The sequence below is a fragment of the Coffea eugenioides genome, chromosome 9, assembly GCF_003713205.1.
Source record: "Coffea eugenioides isolate CCC68of chromosome 9, Ceug_1.0, whole genome shotgun sequence".
In the NCBI taxonomy this organism is placed as follows: Eukaryota; Viridiplantae; Streptophyta; class Magnoliopsida; order Gentianales; family Rubiaceae; genus Coffea; species Coffea eugenioides.
The window spans coordinates 12,981,160-12,995,436 of NC_040043.1; the positions used below are offsets into that span (position 1 = coordinate 12,981,160).

The following is a 14,277-nucleotide window of genomic DNA, read 5'->3' on the forward strand; positions in this document are numbered from 1 at the left end:
ACACTTTTAATTCGTAAATGAAGATACAAGGCCTTGACTTATGTTATAAAATGAATATATCTCGTTCCAATTAATTGTACTTTGCATAATTTATATTGTTACTAATCAAATACCATAAAGTTTGTAATAGTAGAAAGTGTAATGATGATAAATTAGTATGAAAACTTTGAGATATTTGATGAATGACATTAATTTTTCATGTTAGTTAGACATATTTTAGACCATTAATTAGATTAAGAATAAAAAAATAAGTTTAAAATTTGAATAATTCAAGATTAACTCCGAAGAATTACGAGTATGAAAAATAAAAACACAAACAAAAAATCAAGAAAGCAGCAAAAGTTACGTATTTGTAGAACTAAATCAATCTCAAGTGCCAGTTCAATACATGCTGAATAATACCTATTTTATTCATATGATATCCATCCAACTTTTTCTTGGTACCACAATTGCACCAAAAAAAAAAGAAAAAAGAAAAACCGCCATTCAATAAGTACTAATTTCACTACTTAATAATTTTTTTATGAAAAGATAAAAATAATTCGTAATCGAGTAAAGTAATGGGAATAAAACAGAGGTTTAACAAATCTCAGGTGGCCAGATAGTAATATGAGCAAACCTCAGTGATCCAAATGCAACAAAGCCGGAAAGCTGAAACCCCCCTCCGATGGCCGTACTCTATTTCAACTCCTCCTAGCATCCCATCATTGACTCACACACTCACGCACTCGAAACACTTGATTACATACATCTTCTTCTGCTTCTATTCTCCTGAATTCTTTCTTTCTCTGAGTCTGCATTTTTATTCATCCATGATGGCTCAGGCTCACTCTGCTTTGTCTCAGGTTACTATAATTAATCAAGAAGTTGATTATTGAGTACATTTTAATCCAATTTGTTTCTCCCTAGATTTTAGCATTTGAATTTGATTTTGTTCAATTTGCAGATCACTTTTGCGGTTTATCCCTGTAACAGCGATTCTTCTTTCCGGAGATCGATTTTGAAGGTATTTCAGTTCTCTTTTTTTGGTTTGTCTTTTTGTATTACTGTTTTAGTCTAAGCAATGATGATTTGTGAATAGTTACGGCTGCAAAATTTGGTCTTTTTGAAGTATTAATTCTTTTTTCTTTTTGGGTTATAGTCAAATTCAGTATAAAAAATTGCGACCATGATTTATGTCAGATGAAATTAGTCAGTTCTTCTTTTTTCCTTTCTTTTTTATCATTTTCATTTTTGAAGAATTTATTCCTTAGTTTTCTTTTTCTTTTACCCTCTTGTTTTTGTCCTGCTGTTTAATGCAATGGTGAGAACTAATTGAAATGAAATCACTATCTTGATGTTAATTGGATTTCCATCCGACTATAACATGGTAACCATTTCTGTTTATCCTATTATTGCAGATTGAGACCCTTTTTGGTAGATAAATCTCGTACCATTTTGTTTATACAATTTTCTATCATTGTCCTATATATCTGTTCTTGTTGGTGTATCACATAAAATCTAACTTATTAGTTGAATCCCATTATTGTTTCAGACAAACAATGTGAGATTTCATGACAAATCATGGATCTCTGTCTCAGATTTTGACTTGAAAACAAAGAATGTTGTACATTCCAGAAGCCAACGCATTCTGTGCTTCTCAGTACAACAAGCAAGCAAACCTAAGGTTGGAGTTTCACCTTTGTTGCTCGAAGATCCAAAGGAGCCACCAATGCACTTGTACAAGCCAAAGGAACCGTATAGTGCAACAATTGTCTCTGTTGAGAGGCTTGTTGGCCCGAAAGCTCCTGGAGAGACTTGTCATATTGTGATTGATCATGGTGGTAATGTTCCTTACTGGGAAGGACAAAGTTATGGTGTCATTCCTCCTGTAAGCCTTACATCCTATACTTTCTTGTTTTCCTTGAAGATGTTGAATAAATAACTCCATAGGAAGGTAGATTAAAACAGCTCAATATGCCTTTGTTGAATCTTGATAGTTGTACTGTTGTATGGTCTTTCTTATGTTACAGCAAGAGGCTTAGCTTATTTTCTGCTGACATGCTTATATATCCTTAATGGACTTCGAACTTTGAAGAACAGGTTCAGCTCATTGTGCTTGTCAATATTAATAGAAGAAAGAAATGGACTTATTGCTCTACCACTAGTCATATTTTGAATTCCTTGTTATAAAGCCAGTGGCACAGGGAAATAGAAAGTAGCATCGACTATCAAGAGCATGTTACTTTCTACTGATTTAATATTCCCTTTTACATCGCAGGCCCTGGCCCTTTGACTGCGGAAGTTGTAGTTGTAACTACTTTCCTAGGATGGGAATGTCTTAATAGATGGATATTACCTCTCCTCTTCTAATTTCGTGAATTTTGTTAGCTAATCAATTCTAAACAAGCAGGACTGCTGAACCTAAAGAAACATCAACAATAATCATATAGCAGTTTTCTGATGATTATAAGTTGGCTTATCTAACTACTTGGCTTATATTAAGTAATTACTTATTATTGAAGTTACCTGTTTTTATCATTTTCAACTTTATACTCTTGGGTAAAACATATCATTAGCTTTATTTTAGCATATTGATGGAAATCATGTAATGGCTTGGAATTTTCTTCTGTTGGATTGCAGGGTGAAAATCCAAAGAAACCAGGTAGTCCCAACAATGTTCGTTTGTACTCAATTGCTTCTACTCGCTATGGGGACTCTTTTGATGGCAAAACAGCAAGCTTCTGTGTCCGACGTGCCGTGTATTATGATCCGGATACAGGAAAAGAAGACCCTTCAAAACAAGGTGTATGCAGTAACTTTCTATGTGATTCAAAGCCTGGAGACAAAGTTAAGATCACAGGTAAGACACAACTGATAATTTGAAAGTTACACCATATCCAGTCAATTTGACTTGCTCAAGATGTTAAGATTAAAATGGTAATTGATGTTGTCATTGCTACTACATCAAATAGAAAAGGTAATTTTGGTGCTAGACTTGGTGGTTATTTTGGGAAGATCCTTGACTTGTTGGTTGGTTTATGAATCTTTCGTGAATTTGAGGAGTTAGCTTTAGTAATCACACAAAACATGAGTGTTGTTCTTTAGCTGAAATTTAAGAAAGGTATTTTAACTGTCAAAAGAAACAATTATCTGCTATTGGCACGGTTGCTTCCCATGTTTAAGGCTAATCCTTAAATGTGGAACTGGAAACTACTTATTGCTAGGTTATTTGGAATTGAATTATCGCTAGCAAGTTATTTAAAGTTTTTCAGAGACATGGATGTCAGCATATGGTACAAAGTCCTTGTGTTATCTAATGTTTCTGGAATACTAAGTTAATGCAACCATTTTGATCTTACATTTCAGGCTGGTTGCTAATCAAGCATACACATAGGGGCTATTTGGTACCAAGAGACATTTCTATGTATTGCTTGATTAATGTACTTCCTATCTAATCACATTCATGCCCTGCATTTTCTTGTCTGAAGAACCTAGTTATAAGAGCTGTTTAATTACAGTCTTTAGTAACTTTATTCACCTGTTGTTTTATGTTAAAATCACTACTAGGAGCCCTAAGTTTTGAAAATCTACATCAAGCACCCTGATACTTGACAGACTGTGAATAGAGTAAAGGTGGATGCCAAATGCTGAGATCGACCTTCAATTTATAGCACTTAAAATTATGAAAAGCAGACAATAGTACTAAATGCAACAATTGAAAAAGAATGCTTCCCACAATTCTTCTTCCCGGGCAAAACCTTCCCAGCATGGCATCCGGTCTCTGCACCCCTCCACAACCTAAAAAATGAAACTTAAGCAACCCTCTCCATCAAAGCTTTACCCTGTGTAGCTGCAATCCATAAGCTGGCCCTGTCAATCTGTCAATTTTGCCCTTCACCTGCTCCAGCCGCAGTTTCGTCTTTGCCTCACCTAGAAACCACACTTCTAGAGTGCACATCTCTCTTATGGAGTCTTCCTCTGCCTTTCATGTCTCTGTTCCCTGTATGGCACCACTGTCTGCCAAATCACCATGACTCCTATTCCTGGTGCCAACTTAACCTTGTTCCTGGCTGCGTGCTTGTTTACCCTCTCATTCCCCTTCCTTCTCTTCCCCCATCTTATGGAAAGCTCTCTGAAAAGCCAAGTAGATTCCCTAGCTTGCTACTTTCCACGCATTCAGAAATAAATTGGTTCTTTGGTTATTTGGAGAAAGAGATTTTTTCCCACTGTGATAGTGAGATTGGGGTAGAAATGGGCTTTCCAAATTATCTATGAAATATTCATCACTTTGTGCTTGAAATTGGTGCATTTTCCTTTGTGTTATTTAAGCTGGAAATGAAGCGTTATGAGTCTTTTGCTTTGGGGTGGGTTTGAGTAATTGATTTTTTCCTAAAAGAGAAGCAAAGCGTGGAAGGGAGGAAATGTTGCGGTTGAATGCTGTTTAACTGCTGAACTTAGGAAGTCTGTAGAAATGACAGTAATAGTGTTACTGATAGAATAGCTAGTTTTGCTACAAAGCTTAAATATGATGTGGAGTGGAGAGAGAGGTTACCACGATGGCTTGTGCTTATTTGTTTATAATAAATGAAATATCTGACACTTTTGACCCAAAAAAAAAAAAAGAAAAGAAAAAAGCACCATTGTGGATTGATAATTTGGCTGAAACTCATGGATGAACTCAGGATGGTGAATTAGGTGTGGTGGGAAGGTAGCGGCAGTGACCATCAAAAGAGTTGTTAAATTTTGTCAATTGTTTCCAACTTCGCCTAAAAACAAAGATTTGTTTTTCCCAAGAAAACTCACATATGGCATTGTTGTGGGACTGAAGAGGATACTCTGGAAATCTTCAATACTCCTATTAATTTTGGGATAAAGTAACTGATAGGCATTAATTCTTATTGGCAAGTGCAACTGTGTCATGCATAAGCAAGTCAGGTGGAGTTGCTTTTTATAATATTTTCTGTATTTTTCCCAGTTTTGAACTCAGGAAGTTTGGCAGCAATCCGGCCAAGCAACAAGGCGGCAAATATTGTTCAGTCTTTCGCTTTACCTACTTTGCTGGGTTCTACATGGATGGTGAAATAGTTACTAACCTCTCCTTTTTCCGATTTGCACAATTATTTTTCAGGTCCTTCTGGCAAGATCATGCTGTTGCCTGAAGATAACCCAAAGGCCACCCACATTATGATAGCAACTGGTACTGGTGTGGCTCCCTATAGGGCTTACCTTCGCCGCATGTTTATGGAATCTGTCCCAACTTTCAAGTTTGGTGGCCTTGCTTGGCTCTTCCTTGGGGTGGCAAACACTGACAGTCTACTATATGATGATGAGTTCTCCCAATATCTTAGGGACTACCCAGATAATTTCAGATATGACCGTGCACTCAGCCGAGAGCAGAAGAACAAGAATGGGGGCAAGATGTATGTTCAGGATAAAATTGAAGAATACAGTGACGAGATCTTTAAATTACTGGACACTGGGGCACACATCTATTTCTGTGGGCTCAAGGGGATGATGCCTGGGATCCAAGATACTCTCAAGAGAGTTGCAGAGCAGAGAGGGGAGAGTTGGGATGAGAAGCTCTCACAACTTAAAAAGAACAAGCAGTGGCACGTTGAAGTCTACTAATTAGCATGCAGTCGAGTCCACTCATTCTTCTTGCGAAGGGTGGGTATCATTCCACCCCTTAGGTGATATAGCATTTGCTTTCATTTATGACTTGCAGAATTTGACGAGTAATTTGTATCAACTTGTATCATTAATTAGAATGGAGTATAAATTGGTTGGTACTTCCATAAAAGTCAGTGGTTGCCTCATAAAAATTTCTACTAAATACTCCACCTTTTTTTTGTTTGATATTATAGGATGAAAAAGATGCAGAAAACTCCATTAAGGCGTTGCTTGGTGAAATTCCTTTTGTGAGAATGCTATGCTCAATCTACAATTAAATGAAGCTATAAATCAGTTGAATGACTATTAGACAATTCCTCTCTTTCTCTTGAATTGCATCTAGAAGGTGATTAGAGGAATCATGTGTGTTGAAGAGGAGAAAAAGGAATCATGTGTGTGAAACATTTTTGCCTAGTGTATCACGAAAGAGGAAATGCAAACAAAGGTAGTGCGTCTACGTTAACCAATATTCTCATCAAGTAAAACAACAATAAGGAGAAGCATTTTGTTAATATGAAAGGGAAAAAGTTATGAAAGAGAACATTAACTAATATTTGCCCAACTGAAAGGAGCAACTCAAAACGAAAGAAATCTCAAGTTTGATGGACTGATTTGAGTTTAACAATTCACAGTGTTCGTTCACTGAATGAGGAGAATTGAAAGGAGAAAGAGAAAAGGGATTCCCCTTGCTTCTTGAGATGAGTAAATTAACCTTCCTCAGTCGAAGGTAATGCGTCCACATGAATGCAGACATAGTGTCTTCTGCCTCAGAGCACAAGAAATGATGTAAGTTGTTGCCAGGCTTGGATGAAGCTTTAGTGGAGCATAGACTCCAAATTGAAAAAAGGGCATCGTCCTTATAAGTGGCCTCCTAGGATAATGTCAAAGGAAGTGTTAAGGTTATAAAGAAAGAATTGGAAAGGTTAATATAGGCTGGGTTTATTAGTCCAGTTAAGTCTGTGTAATGGCTTTCCAACATCGTCCCCATTATGAAGAAAAAGGGTAAGGTAAAAAATTCTGTAGATTTTCAAGATTTCAATTCAGCTACTCAAAAGGATGAATATCCTATGCTGATAGCTGATTAAATGGGGTAGATACTGGGCATATAATGTTGACCTTCATGGATGGACGGACACCGGTTACAATCAGATATATAAATTGCTGAGAAGGATGTCCACAAAAAGGCCTCCTAGTGTCCTGGTTCACTTGGGTGCTGTGGGTGTTCTTTGAGTTAAAGAACCTTCTCTTCGATCATATGATCGGCCTATTCATAGACATTTACATAGATGATGTGAAGTCTACCGTGAAGGAATGGCATTTGACCGGATTGGAAAAGAGCCTTGAGACAAACAACTAAATACTCCTTTCAAAAGATATTCAGTCCATTCGAATAAAAGTTAAAGAGGGCACTTTTGCCCAGTCCATTTCGCTCTATGGTTATATGCCAAACACGCCTAGACCATGATTGAATAACTGAGCTATGCCATGAAGTCAGTCTTTCTTTGAATTGCTTGATGAGTTTAAGAGGCATAAGCGCAATAAGAAGACAGAAAGAGCCAAAAAGAAAGTAGAACTTTTAATTTCCAGCATTCGTGTCAATTCTTTCAACCGATTCTGTAATAGCGAAAGTCACTATGATCCAAACTGTCTTGTCTGATAATATTGCATATGCCTTCGATTTTTCAATCGATAGTTTGCTGGTAATGCATCTACAGAGCTCCTTTTGGAACAACTTCCCGACGCCTGAGCAACCGTTACACTTGAAAAAAAAAAAAGGTTCATTCAAGCAATCTGGCAACAGTTACAATACCCCTAAACCATCAGGTAATAACATGAGGAGTGACTCCCCAACTCAGTAAGTGAGCGTTTCATCGATTAGAATGCAAAAATTTAGTTCAGTGTGTAACTACCATTGTTCTCCTTGACCAAGTCATCATTATGTTAAGACGAGAAATCATTCGTTAGTTGCTTTGTCTCCTGCTGATGGGTGGGCAGGAGAAGTACAAGATGCAAGCTCATAGATAAAAGGGCTGTTATTGGAAGTAGGATAGCGTTAATGGAAAAAAATGCTACATCGTCAACCGGCTAGAAAGTGGATGCATAATTACTGACCTTAGCTCCTTTCTCCTCAGATGGACAGAGCCCTAATGGATCAGGAGGGAAGCAAAGAATACCAAGCTAGCCCAGAAAAGATGTCTCAATTTAGGTCTATTTCTCCAAATAATGTGGCATATCTAAAGTTGTTACTAAATAGGATCATGCCTCTGATGAAGGATTTAGCCGGACCTGAACAATGTAGCTTTATTCCAGGAAGGCAAATCGGGAAAGGAAATTTAACTAGTTTACTAAACTTTGGAAAAAAATTTCTGAAATTTGTGTTTGGAAATGTGGCGTTTATTTGGTTCTTTAAACTTTTGATATCAATTGCCCCACCCACCTGTGGGGTCAGTTTATTCTTACCAAACGTTCACATGAAGAGTTTTGACATCCCATTTCCTCAAACTCAATCAAACGGCTGGCCGTGTATTAGTTACTATTCTTTTTTGTCAAAATGTCATCATTTAATATATATGTGATAAAAGTTACAATATTCCTAGCATATACATACTACTGGCACACGGCCAGGACATCTTTGTGGGCTTCATTCTTAAGCCACACAGGGAAGTCTAGCTCCCACCTTGCTTCATCAATTAGGTTGATGGCAAACTTTGCCAAACCATGACTAGTGCGATTATGTTCCCTTCCAATAAATATAAAGGAACATCACCAAAAGGATCGACTAAGATGTATGATATCATCTACCAACATATCTAACAGAGATAATCCAATACATCTGTGATTAATTCTATCCACTAAACACTTACAATCTGAGTGTATGAGTAGAGATGTCCACCCTTCTTCCAGAGCTTTGAGCATGGCTGATCTGATTGCTTCAGCTTCTAATATGGCAGCATCTTTCATCATTCCAGTAGGGATTGTCCATGTTTTGACCAGTCTTCCATTATGGTCCTTTGTTGCAATGCCCAATCCCCCTCTACTTCTCTTATTGTCCATTGCTGCATCCGTGAACATTAAAATGGCATGTTGATCCTGGAACTCTTTTGTGATGGTCCTCGTTGGCACTTCTGGCTCATCCTTTTTGCTTTCCCCATTCTCCAAGTCCCACATCTGTTTGTACTCCAACCATTCTTCTAGAGCTCTACTTGAAATCAGGTTACCTTTTGTGCTTTCCTTGTTGAAGTTGCAGGCATTTCTGGCTTTCCACAATTGCCACAAGAAGTTTATTGTGGCTTCTATGTGACTGATGCCGTTAACTCTGCTTCTAGCACCCTGCAATGCTTCCCATCACCTCCAAAAATTCCACGAGCTTTCTTGACTACCGTCCCATTTGATAGGGAATATCTTCCAAGCCTCTCCTCTAGCTTTACAGTTGAAAAAAAGGTGCTCTAAAGTTTCTTCCCCTTCACCACAGCATTACTTATCCCCTTTACCAGTTCTTCTATGCACTTCTTCGTTTGTGGGCAGAATGTTATGAAGACATTTCCATAGGAAGTGCTTCAGTTTATGTTTTATGTTTAGATCTCAGACTTGATGCCATAGTGTAGGATCATCCTTCCTTGAGCTGGATCCCTCGTTTGGTTGCATCTTATTGGCCTTCTTGCTCGATTTTAATCTGGCTTGAGCATATCCTGACTTGGTGGTGTAGTCTCCACTACTGCTATGCATCCAAACGAACCTGTCCTGCCTTTCCTGGATGCTGAGAGGGATCATTAGTATTTGTTCCGCCTCTTCTCTTGAGAAAATGGACTGAATAAGATTGTTGTTCCATCTCTTGTTACTGATCAACTCACAGACTTTGTCTATGATGCAATTTTGAGGTCTAGCTAATCTTATTAGTCCATTCATACCATTGGGAACCCATCTATCCTTCCAAATTGCAGTTGATCTATCATTCCCTATCTGTCTTCCAATGCCATCTTCTAGCAAAGGGATTGCACTTTGGATGCTCTGCCATATCCACGATTAACCTGACTTTGTTTTGGCCTTTGATATCAGTCAGGTCCCACCATTTTTTCCAATGCATTTTCTTCTCGCCTTGGTCATTTCCCCACCAAAACCTCGCCATCATGCTGCTTAATGCTTTACATAGTCCATCTGGAAGCTTGAAAACTGACATGGTATATGATGGTAGAGCTAATGCAACTAATTTGAGAAGAACCTCTTTGCCCGCATTACTTAGCATCTTTCCCTTCCATCCTTGCAGCTTGCCAATCATCTTCTCTTTCAGGAACCTGAATGTGCTGTTTTTAGATCTTCCTATAACCATAGGGAGGCCCAGATACTTTGCCTGAGAGACATGTTGGATGTTGCCAAGAGTTTGGAGGACCTCTTGTTTGTTTGCCTGGGAAGTGTTTCTGCTGAAAAGAACTGCTGATTTCTCAATGTTGATCTTTTGTCCTGAAGCTAGTTCATAGATTTGAAGGATTCTGGTGATCTCACTTGCCTCCTTAGAGTTAGCTTTACAGAAGATCAACGAGTCATCTGCGAAAAATAAATGGGATATGGCAGGGCCATTCTTGGAGATTTTAATTCCTGTTAACATATTGTTCCTGCAAGCAGATGTTAAGAGGTTTGCAAGGCCTTGAGCACAGAAAAGAAACAAATATGGGGACAGTGGGTCCCCCCGCCTAATGCCTCTAGAAGGACACACATAGCCTGTTTTGTTCCCATTGATATTAAAGGAGTAGGAACAGGACGATATGCACCCTTTGATCCAATTGATTCACAAGGGGCCATTTTACTAAGGACACAAAGCAAAAACTTCCATTCTACTCTATAATAGGCTTTTGACATGTCTAGTTTAAGAACCATGTATCCCTCTTTCTTGCCCCTCCTATGATTAAGCCAGTGGATATATTCATGTGCTATCATAACATTATCCAAAATTTGTCTCCCTGGTACAAAAGCAGCTTAACCATTACTTATGCATTCATTCAAAAAATGCTTCATTCTATTTACAAGAACTTTGGAAATGATTTTATAAACAACATTGCATAAGCTGATTGGTCTATATTGAGAAAGATTCAATGGCGTATCAATCTTAGGAATTAGTGTGACTAAAGTTTCATTCAGAGCTTTGCACAAATGGCCCAGCTGAAAGTAACTCTTGATAGTCTCCACTAGGTCCTTTTTAATGATACCCCAGAATCTTTGAAAAAATAAGGGAGACATACCATCTGGTCCCGGGGCTTTATTGGGATGCATGGAAAATAAAGCCAGCTTAATTTCCTTCTCTATTACAAGCCTAGTGATCCGGGGCTTTATTGGGATGCATGGAAAATAAAGCCAGCTTAATTTCCTTCTCTATTACAAGCCTAGTGATCTGAAGGTTCATCTGTTCTGTGATTGTTCTAGAAATGCCCTGAAGGATCTCATCGAAATTTGTGGGCCATGTGCTTTTAAACAATTTCTGGTAGTATCTTGTTACTTCTTCACCTATCTCCTCATCTGTTTCACACCAACCCCCTTGTTCCTTCTCCAATCTGGATATCCTATTTCTCCTTCTTTTACTGGCAACTCTCATATGAAAGTAAGCTGTGTTTTTGTCCCCCTCTTTTAGCCATTTGCATCGAGATTTTTGGGCCCAAAAAGCTTCTTCCTTAGCATACTCAGCACTCAATTTCCTTTTAAGATCCATAATCAGAGATTGTTTGTTCTGTGTATTCCTTTCCTGTGTCTTCCCAATTAGATCTTTGATAGCCAAAATTTTGGCTTTACTGTTTGACTGAAGTCCTTTATTCCATCCTTTGAGTGCCAATCTGCATTCCTTGATTTTCCTTGTTATTCTGTAGCCTCTAGATCCCAATTGTTGTTTCTCCCATGCCGAGTCCACTACCTTTTCTACTTCAGGATACTGCAACCATCTTGCATCAAATTGGAACCGTTTTCTACATCTTTTCCTTACTGGTCTGGTATCCATTAGCAGCATAGCATGGTCAGACGCAACAGTTTGTATGTGCATCAAATTTGCTCCACTATTGTTCTTGCACCACTCTACACTTGTTAGAGCTCTATCTAATCTCTCCTTTATCTTTTCCCCAGAGCTCCAATTGTTGTTCCATGTCCAGGGCAACCCTTCAAAGCCAAGGTCAATGAGCTTATTTCTAGTAATAAAATTCTTGAACTTACTAAAAGACCAGCTTTCTCCGGTCTTACCACCCCACTTTTCATCGTTGGAGATTATATCGTTAAAATCACCAATGAGCACAATTCTATTGTTCCACAACCTTTTCCTGTCAGATAAATTTTCCCACTGTTTCTGCCTAATAGATGCCATTGAGTTTGCATATGTACATATACACCACCAGTTATCTGATTCCTGATTAGCAGCAATTTTAACCTCAATGGTAAATTTCGTGAACAAAATTTTGTCAATCTTTAGATCTTTGTTCCAAAAAATAGCTAAACCACCAGCCTTACCAATCGGGTTAACCACAAAAATATTATCATAGTTGACTCTTTTTTTGAATTTTTTCATGATTTTTTTTTTATTTTTAGTTTCACTAAGAAAGACCAGATTTGGGGAGTGAAGGTTACAAACCTCCTTGAGACTGGGAACCGTCAAGGAGCTCCCGGCACCTTGACAATTTCACGCTAGAACTTTCATATTGTACCGGGAGACCATTCCAGGCTGGTCTCCATAACCTTCAGCTCATCATTCAATTCCGTTTCTCCTTTCTTTTTGCTTCTTTTTGGTTTCATTTCCTCATCTTTCATCATATCCACTTCCATTGGCTGGGTCATTTTTCTTTTTCCACCCACTTCCTCGATCACCGAACACCCATTCTGGCAGATTTTCATCAGTGGTTCCCTGTTCATCATGTTGCTGCTATTCCTAATATTCCTTCTTCTGATTTTGACCTCTCTCATTTTGCTATCCTTCTTATTTCCATCATTTTCCTTCTTCTGTGAATAGCTATTGTTTGGAGTTTCCATTTCCAGATCCATTGAGCTTGCTATGACTTTAGCTGGATCCGATGCCTCTATTTTTTCAACATCTTTGGCCACCGTCATCCTTGCATCCTTTTCCTTAGATGTCCCCTTGGGTCCCTCCACCAGTTTCTTGATTTGACCTTCAGTCATTTCCTGTCCACCCACTTTTTTTTGAACTATTTCCTTTTGTGGTTTTTGATTCAGAACCAAACCTTTGTTGTGGTCCGTGTTCAAGGGTGGCCCGCTGTCTTTAGTTGCTTTTGAATTTTAAGTTTGAAAACTTTCAGTACTTGTCCCGCCACTTCTCTCACCTGGCCTCTCGTCTGAATGTCTCTGCTGATAGCTCTTTTCTTCCTGCATCTCCATCCTTTTGTGAGGGTTGATTATGTAATCACATTCAAAGAGCAGCCTGTGAGCTGTTGAATTTTCTGAAATTTTTCCTACAGCCTCTGGGATTGGTTTGGGATCCACCCTTTTCTTTGGTGAAGGTCTCATGACCTGAGTTCTCATCCACGGCCCATATTGTTGCTTCCCTGTGACAACCTGGTTTCCCTTTCCAAGTTTGCATGCTTTGTCACTATGTCCAACGATTCCACATGAATAGCCATGCTATGGAAAAGAAAACGCTGCCAGATGGTCCAAATGCACGTCAGCGTGGCTATCTGATTGGTAGGCTGCGAAAAGCAGTCAAATGGGCTACTTTGTTTCAAGACTTGTGTTCCATTAAGGGAGATTCTAGGACATCTTTGGAAGCAGAGGTGTGCTGATTAATTCATCATTTTGCACTGCTGCTGTGCCCTGTATACAAATAAAGCTATTTTCGGTCAAAATACAATAAGAATATGCAAATTAAGGTTCTATTGGTAAATATTAGTTATAATCATACAAAAAGAGAAGATAGCCCACAAGTTGGGCCCAATTACATACATGTGTTTATACTATTATTATTAAGCAAAATCAAATAGATATATATATATATGTGTGTGTGTGTGTTTAAAAAAATGTATTCACACACATAATTAGTGAGAAATGAAAAATTCATTTTTTGAAATGTGAGGGATGGAGAAATTCATTTTGTGTAATGTGAGGGATGAAAAAAATCATTTTATAAAATATGAGGGACGAAAAAATTTATTTTATAAAATGTGGAGGACTATAGATGAGATTATGTAAAATATAATTTGACAAATTTACCCTTAAAAAATGATCATGTGCCTTGCACATGATGGATTCCGGCCAAAAAATGATCGAAAACCTAGTTAGGGACTAAATTTGTTTTATCCAGGAAGCAGACTTTCTACGTATTTGGAGTAGGAGAATATGGCAAATTGGAAGGTACCCGATAAGGGTTTTTTGTTGGATGCTAGATTTTCATGTATATTAGAAGTCTTCATTTGCACTTGTTTGGGTATCACTGTCATGCTTGCCTATTCACTTTTTTGACAAACACAGCTTATTGTCAATTGTGAGTGTGATCGGCCAGCCATTGTATGTTGATGCAGCTATTACATCTTTAACTCGACCCAGTATGGCTCATGTATGTGTAGAAGTCAATCTCTTGCATCCTATTCCAGTGAGTTTGGGTAGGTATGATTGGTGACGTGAATGGGTTTTGGCAACAAATTGTGGCTG

General features: G+C 38.2%; 1 protein-coding gene across 1 annotated transcript; it reads left to right on the top strand.

Annotated features, from left to right (window-relative positions):
* Positions 1-670: 670 nt before the first annotated feature.
* Positions 671-5,892, top strand: LOC113782888 (ferredoxin--NADP reductase, root-type isozyme, chloroplastic). The gene is made up of 5 exons (XM_027328834.1): positions 671-845; positions 947-1,006; positions 1,535-1,870; positions 2,623-2,842; positions 5,111-5,892. Exons 1-5 carry the CDS (start codon positions 813-815, stop codon positions 5,608-5,610), a joined length of 1,149 nt encoding a protein of 382 aa, XP_027184635.1. The 5' UTR covers positions 671-812; the 3' UTR covers positions 5,611-5,892.
* The last annotated feature ends 8,385 nt before the right edge of the window (positions 5,893-14,277 follow it).

Excerpts from the sequence above, each read along its gene's own strand:
- LOC113782888 (XM_027328834.1), top strand. The coding sequence starts at position 813 with ATGATGGCTCAGGCTCACTCTGCTTTGTCTCAG. Across the intron at positions 1,007-1,534 it reads TCCGGAGATCGATTTTGAAG|ACAAACAATGTGAGATTTCA; the intron begins GTATTTCAGTTC and ends TTATTGTTTCAG. Across the intron at positions 2,843-5,110 it reads AGACAAAGTTAAGATCACAG|GTCCTTCTGGCAAGATCATG; the intron begins GTAAGACACAAC and ends ATTATTTTTCAG.